Below are 25,485 nucleotides of genomic sequence, written 5' to 3'. Positions count from 1 at the left end.
TTTTTCAGTAGGAAAGATATGTACATTCCTTTGACCTTATATATTGGTGATATTGAATTTAAGTGTTAAGACTGCATTAACAAATATACATGGAGGTCATAATCAAAACCTGCTCTACTTGTCAAATTAAAAATATATATATATAGATATAACCACCCTTTAACCCCTTCAGACCCTGAGTCCACTGGAATGGACGTTATATGTTTTGTGGATCAAACCAATCAAAATGCTGATCAACCAATCGAATTAAGGCACAGTGATTAAACACCTGAAAAATTAGGTCTGAATAGGGGTTAAAATATTCTGTAAAATATTTTAGAACTGCTTAAGATTTCTCATTCCCCCCATAGTAAAAGAAACGCACTTTAAAAAAATCTGGAATGAAATATATTTTATATAAATAATTTGTATACAAAAATAAAGGTTTAATACAGAAAGTTTGCAAAGTTAATTCTTCCAAAACCTTGCAAAAAAAAAAAAAAAAAAAAAAAAGGTTTAACGTTACCTAAAGTTCCGTTTTACATTACTAATTACTCAGATGTCAATATTTGTGGTTTAAAAAATATTTTAACTAGAAATTTAATATTACATATTTTACAGTGTTTTTCTAAAGCTAGACTACATGTGTATAAAGGATTTGCATTTACGAATCTATGTTTTTAAGACTTGAAAGTTTATTTACCAGCTCCAGCGCGTGCTTCACTCCCTTATCCGTCATGTTAGAAACACAAGTCGCGTGTTTATGACCAAACGCGGAAATCGATGACACGGTCGCACGTTTGTGACGTTTGCACAAGTATCTCTCACTTTTACGTAGAACAAAACTGTGAGTAATCATCGCGTGTGTTTATTATTTTAAGTAATAACATTGCTGTTCCTAAACATCACAGATCGGCTGTTCAATCATCAGACACAGGTACACAATTAAATTATCGATCATGTTATCCATGATCATCTCTCATCAAAGATCTCATCGGATTCATGGCATGCTAGAAGCCATTTTACCAAAGTTTGCAAAATAGAAACAAATGGCTAGCTGTGCTGTGTTGGGAGTTTGATGTGATTTGTGCCTACGCTGTTTGTTTGGTGTTTGGTCGGATTCATGTGCTGTTTGTTTAGTGTTCAGTCGGATTCATGTGCTGTTTTTTCAATGTTTGTTTAAATCTTATGTGCTATTTTTATGGTGTATACCAGCAAGACCAGCATATGTTGTGTTTTGGTGCTGGTTTGCTAGTAAATACCAGCTAAACCATACATCAGTGGTGCTGTTTTTTTTTAGCAAGGCAGCTATGTCATTATATTATAGGTATGTGACAAAAACTTTAAACATGGTTAATTGCAAAAACCAGTTGTTCAGATGGAAAGAGCTTGAAAAAACTTTATTAAAGACATGGTCTTGGTGTCATCCCTGCTGAAAAAAACAGCATACCAGCAAGACCAGCATATGTTGTGTTTTGGTGCTGGTTTTCTAGTGAACACCAGCTAAACCAGCATTAGCACCAGCTAAACCAGCATTAGCTCTAGCTAAACCAGCATTAGCACTAGCTAAACCAGCATTAGCACTAGCTAAACCAGCATTAGCACTAGCTAAACCAGCATTAGCAGCACCAGCTAAACCAGCACCAGCTAAACCAGCATTAGCACCAGCATCCCATGCTGGTCATACCAGCATATGTTGTGTTTTCATGCTGGTATGCTGTGACCACCAGCTAAACCAGCATAGACCAGCATAATTCCCATGCTGGTCCATGCTGGTTTGATGCTGGTTTTTTCAGCAGGGATTGTAAAGAATTCAAGAATAAAAACATACTGGCCATTTGAAACTCGAAAATCATCACCTTATTTTGTCCCATTGTTTTCCATTTTGCAGGTGGTAAAACAACCCTTGCGCGTCATTCAAATTCATTGAAATTTCGTCCACTTGTTGTAGTTAAGCAATTAAACTAAATCAAAGTTACAATTTTAAAAATGTTTTTACTCCGCACGTCGCTTGAGGTATTCCGAGGTTTCATCAAGAGGAATCAAATTGTCAGCCATGACAGCCGAGATTGTCACGTACCTATATATTATGTTGTTATAATCTGTCACACATTGTGATCCAACACGAGTATCAAATTATTAAAGGGCACCTACAATGCCTTTTCTATAAGAAATGCAAATGAGCTACAGCTCCTAGCTCCCTCACAAAAAAAACAGTGAGAGCTTTGTCAAGATAGATCTGGGGCCTTTTTTCAATAAGGAGGTTCAACCAACTCTGAGTTTAAACTTGAACTCTGAGTTGACTTACTCTGAGATAGGAAACTCTGAGTTTTCGGTTACAGAACAGCTGATTTGAGTTAGTTCAATCGACTCTGAGTAGATTGACTCTGAGTTAAGCGTGTGCACCATAGATATGTATATAAAGGCTAGATGGCTCGTCCGCGCTGATGGCCAATTGAGTGGAACGTCCGCATTTTGGCGGCCATCTTACGACAGGGCGCTCGCTCACTCGTAGCATTGAGTTTAATTGATGCAGGTACTTTTAAATGACCATAACTTGCTTAATTTTTTACCGATTTTCAAACGGATTGGTTTGTTATAAACGTCAAAGATGTACCTATGACACTGAATACGTATACTAAAAATAAATAAAAAATTCATGAAACATGTTAAAGCATCCAGAATTATAGCCACGTTAATAACGTTTGTAAAAAACCAAACCGTTTGTAAATCCGTCAAGAATTCAGCAAGTTACGAGCATTTTAGTTGGCGTATGTCACTCACCTTCCGTCCACAGCAGCAGGGAGCAGCACTATGGCAGCACTGACCTAAGATGGCCGCCAAGTGACGACACAGCTGACTCCGCCTTGAGCCATCTAGCCTTTATATTAGGGGTGCAACGGGTCACAAAACTCACGGTTCGGATCACATTACGGATTTTGAGGCACGGATCGGATCATTTTTCGGATCAGCAAAAAAAAAAAGTATGGGAAAATTCTAATAACAAATCAAGAAATTACAAACATTTATAAAAAGAACAAGGTTGCACATTAAGTAAGGTCTAAAATCATTAGTTACAGAAATCAAATGAATAATAACACTGCATTTATTGTATTAATTAAATGTAATTATTATTTTTTTAAAGCTTCAGAAGTGATTTTCTCTTTGTCTTGGGTTGTTTGATTAACATTAATGACACAGACTTAAGTAGGTCAATTGAGCTTACTGTCTCTTTAAGACCAAATGTGCACAGACTGCATCTCTCTGTTTGTGCACTACCGAGTCCCCTTAAACGAGCGCACAGACACAGACAAAGAGTGAATTACAGACGGCGCAGCATTACAGTCGTCCCACATAAAAACGTTACGTTGTTTTTCATTGCTCTATTAGACAAATGTATTTTAATACACTACAGTATGAGAGAGAGTAGCGCAACTCTCTGAAATTTAAACATCAAGAGTTCTGATCTTTGAAGGATGATTACGTCTTACTCGAGCTGGACCGGACGCATTCAACCGCACGCGTGCGTTTGTGCGTAAAGTAAACTGATCACTTTAGCGCCGTTTCGCAGTTAAACTGTTTAAAATCACTTGAATGTTAACATTTGCAAACCTTTATAACACTTACAAATTATAAACTTTCCCTATTTAAATTTGCGTATTAATCCGCGAATCACATGCGAGCCGAACCGTGGGTCGTGATCCGTACGGATCACGGATCAACTGCGATCCGTTGCACCACTACTTTATATACATATCTACGGTGTGCACAGCCACAATGAAAAGCCATCATCAATGGAGCTCAGATATTACGATTTACCATGGCAACAGCACGTGACAAAGAGGTCTTAATCCTTTTTACTACTAAAACTGAAAGTGTTGCTGCAAGTGTACAGCACCTACGAGCATATATTTTAAAGAAAAAAAATTGTTGGAAATTGCTATTCTAGTTAATGTGTACATTTAATTTTTCATCATGGTAAAAATATCAGAAGTACATAAACTAAGGACTGTACGTTATTATATCCATTTTCATGCAGATGCTGAAAAAAACAACTAAAACCAGCTTAAGCTGGTCAAGCTGGTTTTAGCTGGTCTCAGCCTGGTCATAGCTGGTGTATCGTGCTGGTTTAAGAGGGGTTTTGGCAACATTTTTAAGCTGGTCAGGCTGGTTTTAGCTGGTCAGGCTGGTCTTAGCTGGTCAGGATGGCTGGTCAGGCTGGTCTTAGCTGGTTTAAGCTGGTTTTAGCTGGTCGGGTGGCTGGTCTTAGCTGGACAGGCTGGTTTAAGATGGCCAGGCTGGTTTAAGCTGGTCAGGCTGGTCTTAGCTGGCCAGGCTGGTTTTAGCTGGTCAGGATGGCTGGTCTTAGCTGGCCAGGCTGGTTTTAGCTGGTCTTAGCTCGGCAGGCTGGTTTTAGCTGGTTTAGGCTGGTCTTAGTTTCTCAGCCGGCATTTCAACGTTGAATCAACGTCAGGGACCAAAGTTGCATCAACGTTGAATTACCTTTTGGTTTTGCAAAGTGAATCAAAGTTTACTTCAGAACGTTGTTTCAATGTTGATTTCACAACATTTCAATGTTGTTTCAACGTCACACTTTCAACAAAGGTGAATCAAGGTTGATATCGCAACGCAGTTTTAACACACTTTTTAACACTAATACTCACCAAATTATTTGCTGTACATATCATGTTTTTAGTGTAATTATTCCAAGAATGCAACTTGCTGCTCATTACCTACAGTACAACCCCATCCATAAAACTAAACACCTAAAGTAGGTAAAGTTTGAATGTGAATGATGGCATGTGTCTACCCTTTCTAAATAAACATGAAAGCAGCTGTTAAAATTGATCTTTTATAGATAAAAACTAATTCTTTCAAACAGTTAGGTTTCCAGTTAGTAGTGTGGAAGTGGAATATTCCAAATACAGAATAAAAACATAAAATATGAAAACAAAATAATATTTTAAAGTAATTTTATTCATCTGAATAGAAAAAAATATTCTAGGAAAACTGCAAATATGAATTTTGTTGTAGGTTTAGCTCACTGTCTTCTTATGGCCACCAACACCCTTCCATTCTGGCTCATACTGTACTTAAAACCTGATGACAGCATCTAAAGAGGAAACAAAAGTCATTTTCAAAAAATGATGCATTTTTAGCCCATGTATAAAAAAAATGTGTGTTCTTTAATAGTCTGTCTAGAAACATAGCATAGCCATCTGATGAAGGAAGAAAGCTGTTGTGTTTACAAATATGACAATAAGCTTCAATCAAGATCACCTACAGTGCAATCAGAAAGTATTCAGGGTAGACCCCTTTCACATTTAAATTTTAAGGTGGTTGCATGATACTGTAATTGTTTAGATATTTTCCGCATAAATCTACAATACATACCCCATGACAAAGTAAAAACTGAATTTTAGAAACTTCTGCAAATGTATGAAAAAAGAAAACTGCAATATTATATTTACATTATACATATTCATATCATTGATTCATTTGCATCAATATCTGCAATTTAGCTCAGCTGCCTCCAATTTTTCTTGATGGTTGCTGATGGGTTCGCATAAACACATGAAGATATTTTGAGGAAGGTCTGTAACTAAACTGACCGGAAGCACCATTGACTTCCATAGTAGGATAAAAGAATACTATAGAAGTGAATGGTGCTTCTGATCGCTTTGGTTACAAATGAATCCAGGAGTTGCAAAGATTGCTACTTCAAAAGGTGCTTCAACTAAGTACTGAGGAAAGGGTCCGAATACCTAGGTCATATCAACTTTAACCCCCCCCCCCAAAGAGATGCTGAACAGAGCAAAAATTGACTGGTTGCTTCACCTGTAGATCAAACAGCCTCTTGTGCAGTCACTTACCAATTAAAGCTAAGATGGACTCCAGACCTTCTGGACTGTCTGTGAGAGACTTCAAACTCGCCCAGACCAACAAGGCATCTTGTTAGCAGACATCCCGACTTGATCCTATATTTAATATATGTTTTACAAACTTACCACAGGTGATCTGGCAAAGCAAAGACTTATAAAACAGCATCTTCGCAAATCTCCTCTTAAGGCTCATCTTAGCTATCATTGCATTTGATAAAGTTCAGAAAAAGAAAAACATATTTCATTAGTATAGAATCATAAATGTAATGAGTTGGGTCAGCTTACTTTTGGGAGCTTTTCAATTAGGTGCAGTACGTAGTACCCGATACTTTTTTTCGTACCACCTCGGTGGGGGTTCCAAGTGACCCGAGCTGATACCAAACGTCACGTGAAAACACAGTAGATCACTGATTGGTCAATCGTCACTACGCGTCATCGCTATAATGTAAAGATTAGCTTTACCTTTATTGCTAGCTTGCGATGTCTCAAGGAAAAATTTTGTCATCTGTGCTCTGCAATAAGTTCCCAAACTCCCTTTTAGCGATAAAAAAACATCCACAGGTTGAGAATCAGGGACACCAAACTTATTTCCAAACTTGCAGTTTGTGGCGGAACATTCGCGACGAGCACGTCAGTATTATATGCTTAAATGCAACTTCAATTAGGCTCAGCGGAGTGCGTCAACTACTGATGCCACGGGTGTTTAAACCAAAACTGTCAAGAGAGATAGAGGTAACCTTAGTGATAAACGCGATGTGCAAACATCTATTTGTGGTGGCCAATTTAAATTTTGTGGCGGACTGATAAATAAATAAATGAATGTGAATGTACAAAGACGCTCTCACTTGATGTCACAGCAGTATGCGCCGCAAAAACAACGCCTAACACGCCTATAATCCCTCCCACTGCGAAGTGATACTAAACTCGATGGAAAAGCTAACCACGCCAAAGTAAGGTGAGCTGACCCGACCCAAACTAAACTAAACCGTGGGGTACTATGCAATGGAAAAGCGCCATTAGACTTCTCATGGTGCATTGTGTACCGTAACTGGTCCATGAAGCCCAGGGGTCATAGCATCCTCATATCTATGGAGATCAGGGGTTAATTGAGGAAGCTATTGAAGATTACCTATAGCTTTGCCTCAATGAACCCCAAATCTTGGCCAGGAAGTCCTTGGCAAAGGACAAAGTGCTGTTTCTTCAGTGTTTGATAGCATTGATTTCTGTGTCTTTGTGATGTGTTCAGTGTTTGAACAGATTTATGCATTGTGTGTTTGATTAGTTTGTGTTGTGTACAGTTTTTAATAAAATGTATGTGCTGTGATCAGTGTTTGATTGAATTCATGTGCTATGGTGTTTAGTGATTTATTTATTTGCTGTGTTTGTCCAGTGTTTAATCGGATTTATGTGCTGTGATGGCGATTCTGTTTGCGGTGGTGGCTCGTGGTTCCACGGTTCTGGCCAAACATGCTCGTTTCTCTGGAAACTTTCTGGAGGTGACGGAACAGATTCTGGCTAAAATCCCATCTGAAAACAACAAACTCACATACTCTCACGGCAGGTACGACTGACATGATGCTGTGGTTAGTGATGTTTACCTGTTTTTCTGACGTCTAGCTCTTGTTTTTCAGCTATCTCTTTCACTACATTTGCCACGAGAGGATCGTCTATCTGTGCATTACTGATGATGTGAGTATCTGTTGCATAAACTGTCTGATGTCCTCTGATGCTGGTCATATACTGAGTGGTGTGTCAGCTTGCAGGAGTTTGAGCGGTCCCGTGCTTTTGGCTTCTTAAATGAAGTGAAGAAGAGATTTCAGAGCACATACGGGTCACGTGCACAGACAGCTCTTCCCTACGCCATGAACAGTGAGTTCTCCAACACGCTGGCTGTACAAATGGTGTGTTTGCATTCCTTCATACATTTTAACACATTTACCCCCATGATTATCTTTGACTTTTACATGTGTGCTATTAAGTATTAGATAGTGCTGCTTGATTATAGAGAAATATCATATTTTTAACACAATTACTTAATGACTTAGAAAACATTTGACTTAATGACTTGAATTAAATTGACTTAAACTGAATGACACATACATCATTTTTATGTCTTTAAGATACTCCCCCATATATAGAGAGAGGCCAAAGGTATTTATTATTAGCAAGATGTGTTACTGGTATTGATATACAGTGGCAAGAAAAAGTATGTGAACCCTTAGGAATTAATTTGTTTTCTGCATTGATTTGCCATAATATTTGATCTGATCCTCATCTAGGTCACAACAATAGACAAACACAATGTGTATAAGCTGACAACACACAAATTATTCTAGTTTCTTGTGTCTTTTTTTGAAAACACCCATTAAACATTCACAGTGATGGAAGAAAAATGTAAGTACCGTAAAACTTCAAATAATAGCCCAGGCTTTTATTTTCCCAAACCTATCGTCACACCAGGCGTCTAAAAGAGACAGAAACAAGGATATGCTTTTTTATTGGTTGTTGCGTGAAATCTTACCCAGATACAACAGTGCTATTTTCTGATTGGCTATTGTGTAGCCTCTTTCTTTTTTTTGTATTGGCTCGCTTGACTAGAACTCCAGGGTAGACGGGCTTGATAGAGGGAGCAGTGAGGCCAGATAAATTTTGGGCGCTGCAGCATATTAAATATGATAAATTGTGTTTCCGCACGAGAAATACAATGTGTGGCGGAAAAGTCCCGACTCTCCCGATTGCCACTTCGCTACTGTCATCATCACTTCAAACCTGACGACGAAACTTGTTGTGTTGTCATAGTGATGAGTTACGGAGCGACTGCGTCTGTCACGTGACATCTACCGGTAAGCAAAACTTTAGCGTGTGCAATCTGCACCATAGAACTGGCTTAAACAGACGATCTGACGGGTTTTAGAAGATTAAATACAACCCGAAACTAAAAAACAGACCAGGCCTTTATTTGAGACAGGCGTTTATTTACCCAAACCTGTCGTCACACCAGGCGTCTAAAAGAGACAGGCGTCTATTTGGGACTTGGCTATTATTTGAAGTTTTACTGTAAACCTTTGGATTAAATAGCTTGTTGAACCTGCTTTGGCAGCAATTACTTCAAGCTTTCAGTAGTTCTGAATCAGACCTGCACATCATTCAGAAGGAGTTTTTGCCCATTCCCCTTTACAAAACCGGCTCAACTCAGACACATTAGGTTTCTGGTGTGAACCGCTCTCTTGAGGTCATTCCACAGGTCAACTCTTTTCACAACTTAAAAAACCCACAAGTATTTCTTTTAGGGCAAACAGTTCAAACTCAGTGTATGTTTTGAGGATCGCTCTGAATCTGATCTCTAAAAGTCCTTCACAAAAATGAAATATCTAAATTTTTGCTCAAAATTTTGTATTTGTGAAATTTTCGAGAGGTGATAAAAAGAGAACAAAAAGAAGGTAGGATGAAACTTTTTTTTAAAGCAGAGGGTCAGTTCTTTCATTTGATATATTGTATGTTTATATATTAATAAAAATAAAAATATATATTTAAAAAAGAAAATTTTCTGGAAGGCATTAAACTTTTGTGAAAATCATAAAAAATGCTGGCGCTGGCTGGCAACTTTTTAAAAAACACTGACAGGGAAAGAGTTAAGTTTTGGGCTTTCACTAGTACACTCCAAATGGCGCATTTTGTTTTTCTTAAGTTTTTCTTAAGTCTGTAGTGGATTTATTTAGATGCTTAAGGTCATTGTCCTGCCGCATCAACCAACTTCTTCTCAGCTTCAAATGGCTGACAGCCATCATGACATTATCCTGTAGTGTATTTTTTTCTAACTTGGGAATTCATTTTCCCTTTGGTGATGGCAAGTGATCTATGCCTTGAGTCAGAAAAGCATGCCCAAATCATGATGTTCCCTCCACCATACTTCACTGTTGGGATGCTTAGGGCACACTCACATTATCCAAACCAAACCATGCCCCAGCGCGATTGTCACCCCTCCCTACTTCCCCAGATGCACGCACTCACACTGTACTTCTAATCGATCCGAGTCTGGGCGCGCTTTCGTCATTTAGATGCGATTGTTTTGAAAAAGCAGGAAGTAAAGCTCTCTCTTAACACTGGAACCCACCGTAATGATAAGTCTGTGTTTTTTATTCTGAGTGATTTGGTGCGCGATTACAGACAGCCCTCTCACATGTCATCATATTGCTTAGTTGATCTGTCACGTGTGCAGCTCGGACATTCACGTTACCCCGCTGCTCGGAGCAAAAGGTTTTTACGGAGGCAGATGAACGTGAGTGGTCGCGCAACTGACGTCTTCACCTTTTGAATCGCGCTCAGGTGCGATTGCGCTCACACCACAGCCTTCCGCGCCTGAGCCCAAGTGAACCACGCTCCGGCCCACCTCTGCAACCCAGTCGCGGCGCGATTAAACAATCCGCGGCCGGGCACGGAACAGAGCGATCACACTAGTCAAACAAATCAGGCTTTGGGGGTCAAACGCGCCCGAGCGCGGTTTGGTTTGGATAGTGTGAGTGCGCCCTTAGTGTTGGTAAGCTGTGCCCTTTTTGGGCCATAGTATTTTTCCCAAACAAATAAACCTTTGTTTCATCAATCCATAAAATATTTTCCCTGAGAAAACTTGCACTGGGGTTTGCCAAGGTGCTCTTTTGCAAACTTCAGGCTCACAGCAATGTTTTTCGGGAGATCAGCGGCTTCCTTCATAGTTATCTGCCCATAGACAGGGTTCCTACATGTTTCTTCGAGTTAAATTCAAGTCTTTTTAAGACTTTTTCAAGGCCATTTATATAAAAAAATGTATAACTATGTTTTACGTCCCTACCAGCAAAGAAAAACAAAATCCTTGAACTTGTGTTCATTTATTTTTCAAATGCGGAATGGGTAAAATAAGCCAAGCGGTGTGAAATATAAAACATTACAGTAGGCCACAAGAAAGTTCCCTAACCCTAACCCTTTCAGAATAACGTTAAGTTGTTTTTTAACATTAGCTAGCTACTTATTCCATGCTGGGAATATGGGGAACTGAGAGACCCCTGAACAATAAACATCGAAAATCAGAACTCGACAATAAATTAACTTAAGAAACACAGTCAACTCCTTAGCTCTTCACTCAGGGCAGCAATCTCTTTATCAAGGACAGCCAGTTCCGTCAACTTCTCCTTATGGCCTCTCCGCAGGAGTTTGGACCTGGAGATCAGGTCAGCCATCTTGCTCCCTGCCTTCCTTTCAGCCTCCTTAAGCCTTGGGTATACCTTTTTTCGCGTCCAGCTCGCGCGCGCACGCGTCCACGCAGCTTTTCAAGTATACCCCCCGCGGCTACACGCGGACGGCCGCGTTCGACACTATACGCAATACAAATGATTTCTTATTCAATTTATTAGTCTAACAGGCCGTCAGGGCAGCACTGATTTGGCAACATTTACAGTACATTAAAACATTAGGATAGGTTAAGAAAAGTAACTGATCCACCATTGCAAACACAGTTTAGAACAAAACACAAGACAACAAAGAACAGGAATCAAACATTATGGTAACAAACATGCTCCACAGCTTTCTGTTCTTGGAAGAAGTAAAAGTTAAAAAAGAAAAACGATAGTGTGTGTTTACTTTCGGCTCTGGCCAGCCTGTCCGCATCCCTAGCCAGACCCTCACACACCTCTTGCATGCGTCTTAGGGGTGACCCGGAATAGTCGAAGATTTGATGCATCGATAGGAGAAGCCTGATTCGACTACCAATCTCACAGTCGAATCTTCGCAGACGTGTTATGAAAAGATGATCATTCAATTTTGGCCGTATATGGGTGCACATTTCTGATTTCACAACAGCTTTCTCCCAATAGATTAATATACAGCCCATTATGATAATGCTGCAAATAATATGTGAAGTAGCAGCTTTCAATAAATATTTTTAAAATGCGTTAATAAATCCAACAATCCCTGTGACCGGGCTACACGTCCATAAGAGGTTTCTATGTTAATAAACCATTGCCTCTTTGTTTCTACATTTAAAAGACAAAGCTGGCAAATTAAACTATGACCTTCGTTCTTTTAATAATTTCTATCACGCTTTCAGACTTTAAAACAGCAAACAGGGAAAACAATCGCATGACTTGCATGGCATCCAGCTAGCCAAATCCTTTTTTCATAAGAAGTGGTGAAGCACACAGACTGCAATCATTTGACTCCATTGGTCGATCTGGTCCAAGAATTCCTAATCCTTTGTTTATTCTTTAACTAAATGCCTTGTAAAAGGAGATTTTGTACTGTAGTCAGTTAAATGACAATCTGCAACGCGGTTATAAGACTTTGAGAACGATCCAATCACATGAAGTAAAAAAGTAAAAAAAAAAATATTCGCTTACAACATAAGTTGGGAGGGTTCGGGGCGCACAGTCCTGTGCCCCAAAGCGGACCCGAAACCAGCCAATTAGAGCTCAGCCTCAAGTCACATGTTTTAACCCTATTTTCTGACCTACACTTGTTTGGGGTTCGCCCCAGATACACAAACATGACACATTTTTTTTTATAAATGCTAACATGACTAGCAGTAAAATAGTACAGCGAAATTATTTTATTTTGTATTGATTTGCAGTATTTATTTAACTTTTTTGTAACATGTTAAACCAGCTTTCCTCTCTGGCCAACTTTAAAGGAGTGGCACACCAGCGCCGCTATTGACCAGACACCACTGACTGGAGGTATAATAAGCACTACTTTCCCTTGTTGAGGTAAAAGGCAAGAATGTTTATGTAACGTGCAACTTATGCCCATGAAGAAAGAGTCTCTCCACATCTGTGGCAAGTAATTCTGATCTAATGAAGCCCCTCTAGTCAGATGCTGCCACAAAATTAGTTGTTTTTCTTTGGTGTCCATTTCAGGGATGGATCTACCCATATGCCACCCCAGCGCGGGTATCCTAATATATATATATATATATATATATATAATATATAATATATGCCTGAGTAGGCTCTTTTAACCAGAAAGGCAATGTAGTTTTTCTTTGCGTGTGTTTAGGGGTGGGAGACACATATCTGACGATGATTGATGCGTGTGTCTTAGAGAGGGTGGGACAACCACATAGCTGATGATGATTGGCTTAATTTCTATCGTTAGCCAACCAGAGTCAGCAGAGTTTACACAAGCACGAACAGTCAGTCCCAGCAGAAAGTCTTTTACAGTGTAAAAAAAGTCAGCGCAGTCTTGCCAACTTGGTGACTTTGACGCTAGATTAAGAAACTTTTAAAACCCTTTAAGCGACTTTATTAAAAAAGCGACACGGACAAATCTAGCGATCTTTTCTGGCGTGGTTGGAGACTTTTGGAAACTGCCGTGAAAGGATGCATCGCCCCATCCAAGGTCGCACATCCCTTCCGAGTCGCACAAACACGCAACAACAGAGCGATGACAAGTACAACGATCTCAAAACAAAGGTAGCGGACGCAAGCACAAAGTATAAAAAGCACAAACGTTACTTTTCCATCGTTGCGGTGAAAGGCAAGAATGTTTATGAACGTGGAACTTATGCCCATGAAGAAAGAGTCTCTTCATGTCTGTAGCGAGTAATTCTGATCTATTAAAGCACCTCACATCATCACATGCTGCCAAAACATTAGTGGTTTCTTTTTAGTGTCTTAAAGTGATTAAATTGAGGATCACATCAGCAAATCAGAGTACTGAATACGTTCATATTTTACAGACAAATGTTGCATCAGGATAAAAATACAAAACTTAAACTGTTGATTAATATTGCCTGAGGTAGTTGCTTGGTAGTTAAAACAACTGAACTGCAGGTTTGTGTAAGCAGTAAATATTCATGATGGACAGAAATCCATCATGAAGTGAGTGAAAGGATTAAAGAAGAGGGTTATGAGATGTGTGCCTTTCAAATATTTTTTACATTAATATAAACTAGACAAACCTATTTTATTTATATAACAGTCTTTTTACCATTGTATCAACCTTGCTCATCATGGTTATAGTCAGTGTTTTTAGATATTGGTAAGCTGTGTGTATTAACTTACTGTAGTATTAAGACAAAGGGTGCTACAGTAGAGATGCTAAAGGTACTTATAGGAACATTTGTTGTTGCATTTTTTATGTTATAAAAATGTGTGGTCCAGTGTATACACCGAATATAGTATATACAGTATATAATCTTTTGTAACCACGACAACCATTCAAGGATGCTTACTTCATTGCCACCCCTCGTAGTTCTCATGCCACCCCATAAATAATTTTCTAGATCCGCCCCTGGTCCATTTCTTTAATTTAACATATTTAATATTGAGGGCATCAAAGTTATTTTATATATTTAAACTTAGTTTTTAAGTTACACAATAGTTACTTTCCCTGCTAACTATATAACTTTTATAATAATGTAATGAAGTTACTAACTCATGTACCATTTGTTAGAAATATCTAGTAACTATAATTACTTTTTTAACCCTTTTTTAATGTCTTAATTTGGCAACAACTTTCTCTGTGTTTCAGCAAATAGAATGATTTTTGGTGACAAATCTTATATTAACAACTATTTTGAGAAGATGCTTTTAAAATGAAAAAAAAAACCCTCAACAATATACTGTGGGCAAATTAACTACATTTTCGAGATTAATATTTTTTTCCACATTTTTTAGAAATCTGGAAATCACCCTCAGTACTGATCAAAACTACCAAATGCTTACAAAATTTCCATACTTTTAACTCTTTAATTGCCAAGTTCATTGATGACAAAAAACACACACAGTTACAGATTTTCAATAAGTGTTTGTGGACTGGATTTTTTTTTCACAGTCTTGGGCTTGTCAAAGATGGGTAAAACATTGGCTTTGTTGTATTTTTTCTCCCTCATTAGTTGTGTGTCTTTTTTGCCCCATTGACTTCCATTATAACAACATTTTTTGATTGCAAAGCCATGACACCTTATTATCATGCATTCTTGATTGTTGGTGGCTTTCAAAAAACAGAGCTTAATTTCTGTCTTGTACATTGAGTTATATGTAGTATAACTGTGTGTGTGTGTGTGTGTGTGTGCGCGCTCTCTCTCTCTCTCTCTCTCTCTCTCTCTCTCTCTCTCTCTCTCTCTCTCTCTCTCTCTCTCTCTAATATGCTGTTATTTTCCATATAACTCAATGTACAAGCCAGAAATCAAGCTCTGTTTTTGCACAGGCCTACTAAAGGGTTAATGGTGCCACATGGTGATCAACAGTAAAATTTACAAATTTTACCTCTTAGCAAAAGGAAAACCAGCCAACAGTTAAGGTTTGTCATGGCTTTGCAATAAAAAAATATCGTTATAATGGAGGTCAATGGGGCAAAAGCAGTAAATCGGGGAGGGAAAAAAACTGATCCTGCACAAAAACTAAAAATGCATGCCCAAGACTGTGAAAAAGGTAAAAAACAGCCCACAATCACTTTTTATATTGAAAATCTGTTATTCTGTTAAATTGTGTGTTTTCCCTCCCAAATCAGTGACACCACTTATGACCTTGGCAATTAAAGAGTTAAAATCATGGACATTTTGTAAACATTTGGTAGTTTTGATCATTACTGAGATTGATTAACAGATTTATGAAAAAATAGGAAAAAAATAATCTGATACATTTTTACAGCTGTTTAATTTAGTGGCCTTTTTTGTACACGAACAACCCAAAAGGGTAGTGAATTTGAGCAAACCACAAGGATTAAAATAACATTCCCAACACACTATAAAAACAGCAGAGCGCACTGCATTGATTTTAAATGCACGCAATAGGTTTATTATGGATTTCTTAAAGCGACGCAACGTGCAGTCTTTTTTCTGCAACGCTTCTTTAACTTCACGACTCACTCTTTGCAGCACTTTAGGTTACGATATCTGTGTTGAATGCACATTCATACTAAACTCATCGAAAGGGCAAAAGAAAAAAGCATGCGGAAAGGTGTGCAGATGCGTGCTCGCGCGGGACAGAGACGACGCAGCAAAGTATACCTCTTAAATTTCACTCAATGTTGTCCAAGGGTCCCTTCTGTTTGGATCAAGGATCAACTAGATCCATGCATGCATACACACATACACACACACATTTTATTACCACCGCACAACTGTGGTGAATTAGTGTATTATACACAAGTTATTCTACGTACGTATTATAATTACCACCCTTTAACAGGTGACATGAGACATAGTGGCGAATTATTTTTTTTAATTGCTGTTGCTTGTTTTCTATGCTGTTGATAGAAACATCATTCAGACCCCAAAGGCTCAGACACTCTGACAGAAACACAGGTGCAAGTGGATGACCTGAAAGGCATTATGGTCCGAAACATTGGTGAGATTGAGTTGCTTTATTCTTAGTTTAACAAATTGAATATGCATTTGAATTAATATGTTCTGTGGTCCTATAGATCTCGTAGCACAGAGAGGAGAGAAGCTAGAGCTCCTTATCGATAAAACTGAGAACTTGGTAGATTCTGTGAGTTTTGATTCTGTTTCTTGTTTTAAACATCTATATTTATGTATTGCATTATATGAATGCTAACAAATTATTTTTTTGTACATTGTAGTCTGTCACCTTTAAAACAACAAGCCGTAACCTGGCACATGCCATGTGTATGAAGAACCTTAAGTTAACAGTCATTATCATAGTAATTCTACTGGTAAGTCCTAAAGCTCAAATCTACCCTGTAACGGACAAGAGCTGGGTGACATTTTAAATAAAAGTTCTCTTAATATTTTCATGTTTACTCTGAATAAGAAACTATAATGTATGCATATACAGTATATTGTATTAATGGCGGTTGCACTCTAAAACTTTATTAACAAGCAGAAGGTGTGAAACTGGCCAACCGTTGTTACCTTAAAGGGGCCTTATTATGCTTTCTTACTTTTCGTATGAGACAATTACAAAATAAAATAGTTGAAAATAGTTGCTGTAAAAAATTGCAGCTCAAAAGTTTAGTCAGCGCTTCACTGATATTGTAACAGCCCCACCCCAATCACATAATGACATAAACTAAAGATTACAGAAGTTAAGGCGAGATTTTGAAATGTATGCAAAACTTAATAGGCAGCTGCTGCAGTGATGATAATAAAGCTGACCATTTATGATTATATTGGACGTTAGGGATGTGCATTTTTCATGTTGAGTACTCCATCTGAAAAATGAGTATGAGTAAATGCGTCATGGTGATTATTAATTTTATTTAAAATGACACATAAAAATAAACACAGACTAGATAAATGTTTAATAGAAACCTCTTACATTAATAGTGAGGTGAAACTAAAGAGCTTATAGAATCATTGCAATAAACACAAGCACTTTCTATATGATGCATTCTACATAAAATTAATCAAATTGCATAGATATACAATATAACAGCTATATTACAAAGTGTATTGATCTGTACAAAATGCAAGTGAAACTATAAGTACAAGTTATGTGCTGGCCAGAAAGTTTAACTTCGTTATGGGTTCACTCTATAACAGGTTTATTTACTTAAACACAGGCCATCCAATACGTTGGTGGCAATTTTTCTTCAGTTGAACAATGAAGAAGATATTTTGCAGAAACAGATAAATCCAATACAAAAGTGATCCCCACAACTCCTGGTGACACATTGGCTGCATCTAAAATGCTGCCTTCGGAATAGGGTCAATTTTTTTCGAGGACGCATTTTAAGGCTGCATTCAGCTTATAGAGGATGCAGCCTTTGAATTGGGAAGCAGCTATTGTGTGCAGCAATAATTAGAAAAAAGGCCAAATTCAAATTTTTTTGCTGTGGACATTTCGTGCATAGTATACCTGTAGTAATATAGTGGCTTAAAGGAATACTCAAATTTCTTAAAAAATAAAAAATCCAGATATTTCACTCACCCCCATTTAATCTAAAATGCTGATGTCTTTGTTCAGTCGAGAAGAAATTAAGTTTTTTGAGGTAAACATTCCAGCATTTTTCTCAATTTAATAGACTTAATTGGACCTCAACAGTTTGCAGTTTAAATTCAGTTTAAAATTGCAGTTTCAACTCCGCTTCAAAGTGTTCTAAACGATCCCAACTGAGGCATAAGGGTCTTATCTAGCAAAACCATCGTCTTTTTCAGAGGTGGAAAGTAACGAATTACATTTACTCACGTTTCTGTAATTGAGTAGTTTTTAAAATCTGTACTTTTACTTTTACTTAAGTAGTTTTGTTTAAAGTATTATACTTCGCTACATTTTAAATCATATCCGTTCCTGAGTCATTTTTTTTTTAAAAAGCAAAGTGATAAAGACGCGCAACGGATGATTGATGGGCGGGGGAACGCGCAAAAATAACCATGGAGACGGACGAGACAGGCGCGTGCTAATGCAGACCCACCTCAGTTCAAATCTTATGAAAGAAACCCCTGGTCATATTTAAGCGACCACTTTCCAATGACGCAAAGCGAGTGTTTCATTCCTATGAAAGGTAGGATTCATGCTCTTGAGTACGAAATTGCCGAACGGGTTTTACCGCTCATTTGCACGGCGTGTTTTTAAGTCCATGCGCATTAAATCATTATCTTCCGAGGTCTAGCAGCTCCACGTCAAGTCAAACACAACGTCCTCGAGAATGCGCAGGTCATTAGACATTGAAGAGAGAGAGAGAGAGAGAGAGAGAGAGAGATTAGAATAAAGGTCTGACATCTGGTCAGGTAGCTAGAAGACAATAAATGTGTCAAAAGTATATAGCCACTGCACTCATCTCATTATATGCTAATTTAAACTAAATATAGTTTAATAAAATAATGTGTTACCAACAATACATCAGTTACAACCTTACTATAGTGATTGTATTTATCAGCTGCTGACCACCTTCAAAAGTGCATAACTCACATGTAAAAATCAATAAACATTTCCATAAATGTTACTTAGTTTAAAAAAGCTTTTTATTTTATTAACTTTTTGTTATTGTACTTAAATTGTAAAGATCCTATAAAATTAAAAACAACTAGTTTGAGATTAATATTCCCTTTTCGTTTTTACTATACTAGAATCCTCCACCTCTCCCCGCTGTAAAAAAAAGTAACTTTTGCTCTGAGTAAATTTAAAATGACTTACTTTTTACTTTTACTTGAGTAGATTTTTAAACAAGTAACTTTACTTTTACTTGAGTACAATATTTTATTACTCTTTCCACCTCTGGTCTTTTTCAGCAAGAAAAAACTTTGCCGTGTAACGGGCAACCTAACATAATGTGTCAAAATATCGAAAGGTCACGGACTCGTGTTCCATTAAAGTCCACAAAAAAGTTATTTCTTCTCGACTGAACAAAAAAAAGACTTCAACATTTTGGATGACACGTTTTATTTATTTATTTATTAAGAAAATGGAGTAATCCTTAATAATGCACTTGATCCAGAGCATGGCCCCAATAGCGGGTATTTGTAGCGGTATTTAAAAGTTGAGAGAGACCGTAGCTTTCCCAAGAGTGGGTGCGGTTTAATTACCAACACGCCCCCCAGCATTTGAGGGTAGAGTATCCTGCCGGGTTTTTTTTTATTTTGATCAATTGTTTTATTTACTTGCTGTTTTTATCTTTTAAATTTGTCTGGGTGGTTAATAACACATTTTTTTGTGGTGTGACAAACTGAGAATACATTTAATATTGGACTTCACTTGGACTTTATAGAGAAAATCCTAGCTTTTCTGTAACCTTTTTTTGTAATGTGACTTTGCTTCAAAAGCTATACTGATGGCAAGGAAATGCATAATTGTTTCTTGCTTGCTAAGTGGGATTAGTTGTAGACAAAAAAACTAACCTTTCTATCTTGGTTTTCTCCTTAGGTGGTGTTGTACATAATAGTGACTGCTGCTTGTGGAGGACTCAGCTGGCCAAGCTGTCGGAAGAAGTAGAGCACGCATGAAATTTGATAGTTCATCGGTCTACAAGAATTTTAGAGACCATTTGTTTTCTCCTAATCACTTTTTATTTTTCTTCAACTCACATTATCCTCATTTGACTTTCAACAATGATATGCTGGCAAACAGAAAGACGCTGAACTCCTCAAACAAATAGCGGAGATCTGCAGTGCTCCGATCAATGCATTATATATTTTTTGTTCAGATATATTATGTTAATGCTATAGTTTTAGTTTTTTGGTTATTTTCCTAAGTGTGTAATGCAGATATACTTTGTGAGATAAAATGGGTAATTTTAAAGTCACTCAAAAATGCACATTCTGTCAACATTTGCAATAATAAGTTTAAAAACAACAGCATAAAAATAGTAATACATTGCCATGTAATTTCTTTGTCTGACGGACAGATGGATATTTTCATCCACTATGCTTTTTTTGTCTTAATTTGGCCACAACTTTCTCCGTTTCATCAAATGCAATGTTTTTTGTGACAAATCTTATATTGACATATTTTAGGAAAATGCTTAGAAATCTTTCAAAAACTCAACAATACGTTGTGGGCATATGTACAACCCTTTCATGTTCGTGGATTAAAACTAAACAGCTGTAAAATGTTAGCAGATTAATATTTTTTTTACTATTTTTTTTTTTGCATAAATCTGTTAACTTATCAGCTGATCAAAACTGCCAAATGTTTACAAAAGTTTCATTATTTTAACTCTGTAATTGCCAAGTATATAAGTGATGTCACTGATTTGGTGAAAAAAACACAAAATGGTTGACTTTCAATAAAAACTTATTGTGGACTGGATTTTTTTACCTTTTTCAAAGTGTTGGGCATGTAAAATATTAGTAAAAACATGGCTTTGATGCATTTTTATTTTTTGTGCAGCATCAGATTAAATTTTTTCTCCCTCATTTATTGTTCGTGGCTGTTTTTGCCCCATTGACATCCATTGTAAGGACATTTTTTTTATTGCAAAGCCATGACATCATATTATCATGTATTCTTGTTGTTGATGTTTTTTTCCTTTCGCAAAGAGGTAAAATTTGTCATTTTTACTGTCGATCACCATGTGGCACCATTAACCCTTTAGTAGTGTATGTGTGCACGTGTTTGTTCAGTCTTTCCAGCAGGACTAGCAGAATATCTCTTTGTGCTCTCTGCATGTGTGTCCACCACAACAGGTGCTGACTGTTGTTCTTTTTGTTCTGAGCACCACTTGCATGTTCCCCTCTTCCCTGAGCTGTTGGTGTCTGTGGATTTGTGTCTGGAGGGACCGCTGCAGGAGACTAAATCTCTCTCACCAGTGCAGCAGCTCTTTCCTAAATACTAATCCTAACCCTACAGACACACACAATAATATGCTGTTATTCTTCATATAACTCAATGTACAAACCAGAAATTAAGCTTTGTTTTTGCACAGGCCTATAGGGTTAATGGTGCCAAAAAGTGATCAACAGTAAAAATGACAAATTTTATCTCATAGCAAAAGGAAAAAACACCTAAATCAAGAATGCATGATTATATGATGTCATGGGTCTGCAATTAAAAAAATTAATTTAATGGAAGTCAGTGGGACAGAAACAGTAAATGAGGGAGGAAAAATGTAATCTGATGCTTCACAAACACTAAAAATGCGTCAGAGCCAATGTTTTTACTTATCTTTGGCATGCCCAAGACTGTGAAAAAGGTTAAAAAAATCCAGCCCACAATCACTTTATTTATTGAAAATTGGTCATTTTGTGTTTTCCCCCAAATCAGTGACATCACTTATTAACTTACCAATTAAAGAGATATGTAAACATTTGGTAGTTTTTGCAAAAACACATATTAATCTGATAAATTTTGACAGGGTTTTAATTTAGTGGATTTTTCATCCATGAACAACACGCAAGGACAGTAAATTTGGACAATGCACAAGGGTTAAAGTCATATGGACTTTTAGACTGCAAAAAAAATGACTTTCTTTCTTAGTATCTTGGTCTTGTTTTTGGTAAAAATATCTTAAAAATCTTAAATTAAGATGTATTTTCTTGATGAGCAAAATTACCCAGGAAAATAAGTCTTGTTTTATAGACAAAAAAATATAAACTTTAAGTAAATTAGTACTTAAAACAAGCACAAAAATGCCAATGGAATAAGAAACATTTTCTTGAAATAAGTTTACTTTATTCATAAACATATGAATATCTTATATCTTATAATTTTATTCCATTGGCAATTTTTTTTTGCCAAGTAGAAATTTGCTTAAATTTTATATTTTTTAAATATATTTTTCTAGGTAATTTTGCTCATCAAGAAAATACATGTTAATTTAATAATTTTTAGATATAATTTTTGTCTTGTTTTCAGTAAAAAATAAGTAAGAAAGTCATTTTTGGCAGTGTATGATTCTTTTATTGTGAATGTTAAAGTCATCATACGTATGGAATCCATTAGGTTGAGTTAATGATGACAATATTAGCTTTTGGGGTAAATTCTTCATTAGGCCTCCTGTTAACCTGTAAGGAAAGGTTAGTAATGGTTCGTTAGACTCATTATTCAACTGAACCTTCATGTTGTGGAGTAAATTAGTGTAACAGTAACATAAAAAAGTGAATGAAACTGGGTGTATTTACTCTTCAAGTTTTGCTCCACCGAAATCTTTGGTACCCTGCCTCTTTGGTCCCCCTGCTAAAATGCAAGTTATACTTGTTATAAGGTCTATGCCGTAGGTTTTCCGTAGCCTAAGCATAGCTCTGCGTAGTCAGATGCACACCTCCCAAAATTTTAACAGCGCTGCCATTCTACGCGGACTGCAAGCACTGTGATTGGTCCACTAGAACCCCGCCCACCACTTAATTTTTTAAGTTGTAGCAACTCATCTCTTGTCAAGATAAATAAAAGTAAGTTGACATGACTCGTAAATCTCAGTTGATTCAACAAAAAAAGGCAGCAGAGAATTTTTTACAGTGCATTGTTGTTCTCAAACGGAGTGTGGGCCAAGTTGAGGAGTAATTTAACTGAAACAGCAACAAAAGTCGCTTTCTATTTACTTCCATGACTGCTGGTCTTCTCAAAACATAGAAAACAAAAGTTGTCTATTTACTTCCATGACTGCTGGAAGTGGGTTTACTGGCCAAACTGCTGCTGCTTTGGCAGTTTAGCTGCTACTGTGGTTACACGCATGGATACTGCCTACCAGCAGTCTGCATGTATGTTTGCACGTCGACGTGGACGACGACGCAGAAGCATATTGTGGAAAGCTTAATAGGTCAATTGACACCACTAACCAAACGTGTTTCATCTTCACAACGGCAATTTTTACGGCTTTTAAGACGAAAATACGCCACAAAGTATGGCGTTATGGCATACGATGCAATCAAAAGAAGGCATTAAAAGCAGCAATTTATATCATATTAATATCAGCCCTTTCTTATTCTACACAATTTAGCTCTCCCAATGATGTAGGTGGAAAGGCCTGTGTAATAGAATGTTGATCTAAAGTGCGATCGCTCTCCATGTTCGACTAATGTTTGGACTTTCATTGTGTGATATGTTTGTTTTTTCATTGGAAAAGTGTCCTTGTCCTCCTTTGTCTCTATTATATGTACACAAATAGTAGGATTTATAGCATGTTTACTCTTGTGTTTGTAACTGCATTGAAAGACCTCTAGGAAGTGCCAGCTGCGCTAGCCGAGTGGACTGCGTGGGCCACAACAGCAGCACATTCATGTAGCTGATGGCATGAGTTTGAATCCGAGCTCAGATCATGTCTTTGTATTATTCTTCTGAATAAGTTAAAGGAAATGCGTATTACAGGCGAACAGCTTTAATACAACTAAGCTAAGCTTGCTTGCTGTTTTTAATTAAGTTTATTTCACTAAATTCTGGAGGAACATGGTCATGTGATCCAACCATAATCCAATCAGCATGAAGAGGTGCCTTTAAAAAGCCATCCCTCACCTCTGTTTCATGACAGTTTTTTGCAGCATCCCTCACCCCATCACCTCTCAACTAGTTTCATCTATCTCAAAGACGGGGGAAGACTCTGGGTTCGGGCTAAAAGTCAGAGCTCAAAACCCTTCCCTTGGACAGCATGCCAAATATGCTTTATCTCATTCCCTATCAATTACATGGTAATGCGAACTTGTGAATTGTTGATTAAACATGATTGCCCACATGAACACGTTTATTTTACTTGCTAACATACTGCCATATAGCCTGCACTTGTATGGTAGCTCAGACTATAAGTTTAGTTAATAAGTTAATAATGAAGGCTTGTAATAATAATAATAATAATAATAAGTGTTTTATTTATGTAGCGCCTTTCAAGAACCCAAGGTGCTTTATATGAAGTTTGTATACAAACATGAATACGTTTAAGCAAATAGTCAGTAAACAACATGTAATCAAACAATCTACATTAGACTTACAAAAACACCCATAGTGCTGGAGAAGACAGACAATTAATAAGCAAAACCTAAAGTGAATAAGTGAGTTTTGAGAGTAGTTTTAAAGGTCTGAAGAGAAGAGACAGTTTGTTTCAGAGCTTAGAGGCGGATATGCTAAAAGCCCTACCACCCACACTAGCTAGACAACCAAGTTTTCAGAGTTCGATCTCAGGATACGGGCAGGGGTATAGGGGATAATCAATTTGGAGAGGTAGGAAGGTGCTAAGCCATGACGAGTCTTAAAATGAGAATCTTAAACTGGATGCGGTAATTAACAAGGAGCCAATGTAGTTGTTTTAGGACAGGGGTGATGTGAGCTGATTTTTTTTTGTAAAAGTGAGGGCCAGAGTAGCTGAATTCTGAACAAACTGCAAGCGATTTATGACTTTTTTGGGTAGACCATAAAACAACGAGTTGCAGTAATCAAGACGTGAAGTTAAAAGCGTGAATAACAGTTTCAGAGTCTTTGAGATTAAGTGAGGGTCTTAAACGGACAATATTGCGAAGATAGAAAACAAGACTTTATAAGCCAATTGATGTGGGGTGACCTAGAGGAAGTGTGTAGATTAAAAATAAAAGTGGACCAAGGACAGATCCTTGAGGCACTCCACGGGAGAGGGTGACAGAATGAGAATTACATATGTCAACACTGAGGTTAACCATTTTAAAGCCTTTTCTGAAATACCAATTGCAGGCAAACGGGACAGTAGTACAGAGTGGCAGACAGTATCAAAAGCTGAACTCAGGTCCTAAAGGACCAGAAGGCTGAGGACACCGGAATCAGAGGTGAGGAGGAGGTCATTCACCACTTTGAGAAGAGCAGTCTCTGTACTGTGGAGGAGGTATAAACCGGACTGAAATGGTTCCTGCAGATTATTTTTGTCCATGTGAGTCTGCAGTTGTGTGGCAACCACTTTTTATAAGACTTTAGACAAAAAGGAAGATTGGAGATAGGTCTAAAGTTACTCAGTACTCTGTCATCAAGGCCAGGTTTTTTAAGTATGGGGTGATCATAGCTATTTTTAGTCCAGGTGGTACATAACCAGTCATAAGGGAACTATTTATCATGTGGGTGATGGGTATAATGAGGGCAGGGAGGATTTTTTTGATTAGATAGGTTGGTAAAGGACCAACCTGGCCGGTGTCAGAGTTAGAGCTTATAATCAGCTGTTCAACCACAGATGTGTTGGTGAGTGTAAACTTAGAGGTTGGCTAGGGTATCTGGAAATTAGATGCTTCTGAAGTAAAAACAGAAGAAAAAGACTGATAGATTTTGTCAATTTTGTGTATAAAAATGTCAGAAAATTTTTGCAAAGG

General features: G+C 37.4%; 2 protein-coding genes across 2 annotated transcripts in view; one reads left to right on the top strand and one right to left on the bottom strand.

Annotated features, from left to right (window-relative positions):
• The window catches only part of polr1d (RNA polymerase I and III subunit D), a 65,088-nt gene extending 64,305 nt beyond the window's left edge, over positions 1-783 (bottom strand). The window contains exon 1 of the mRNA XM_065253843.2: positions 683-783. Within this exon, the coding sequence (XP_065109915.1) occupies positions 683-718 (36 nt within the window). The 5' untranslated portion in view covers positions 719-783. The remainder of the gene's footprint in view (positions 1-682) is intronic.
• sybl1 (synaptobrevin-like 1) lies at positions 777-22,634 on the top strand. The gene is made up of 8 exons (XM_065274853.2): positions 777-916; positions 7,252-7,422; positions 7,493-7,550; positions 7,625-7,762; positions 16,090-16,180; positions 16,257-16,324; positions 16,416-16,508; positions 19,658-22,634. The coding sequence occupies exons 2-8, from the start codon at positions 7,277-7,279 to the stop codon at positions 19,724-19,726; spliced, it is 663 nt and encodes a 220-aa protein (XP_065130925.1). The 5' UTR covers positions 777-916; positions 7,252-7,276; the 3' UTR covers positions 19,727-22,634.
• The last annotated feature ends 2,851 nt before the right edge of the window (positions 22,635-25,485 follow it).

The sequence above is a fragment of the Paramisgurnus dabryanus genome, chromosome 16 (genome assembly GCF_030506205.2).
Source record: "Paramisgurnus dabryanus chromosome 16, PD_genome_1.1, whole genome shotgun sequence".
Classification (NCBI taxonomy): Eukaryota; Metazoa; Chordata; class Actinopteri; order Cypriniformes; family Cobitidae; genus Paramisgurnus; species Paramisgurnus dabryanus.
The sequence above is the reverse complement of the archived record's forward strand: the minus strand, read 5'-3'. Positions and strand labels throughout refer to the sequence as shown.

Coding starts and splice junctions, on each gene's coding strand:
- sybl1 (XM_065274853.2), top strand. CDS start 7,277: ATGGCGATTCTGTTTGCGGTGGTGGCTCGTGGTTCCACGGTTCTGGCC. Junction 7,423..7,492: donor CTCACATACTCTCACGGCAG/GTACGACTGACA, acceptor CTTGTTTTTCAG/CTATCTCTTTCACTACATTT. Junction 7,763..16,089: donor ACACGCTGGCTGTACAAATG/GTGTGTTTGCAT, acceptor TGCTGTTGATAG/AAACATCATTCAGACCCCAA.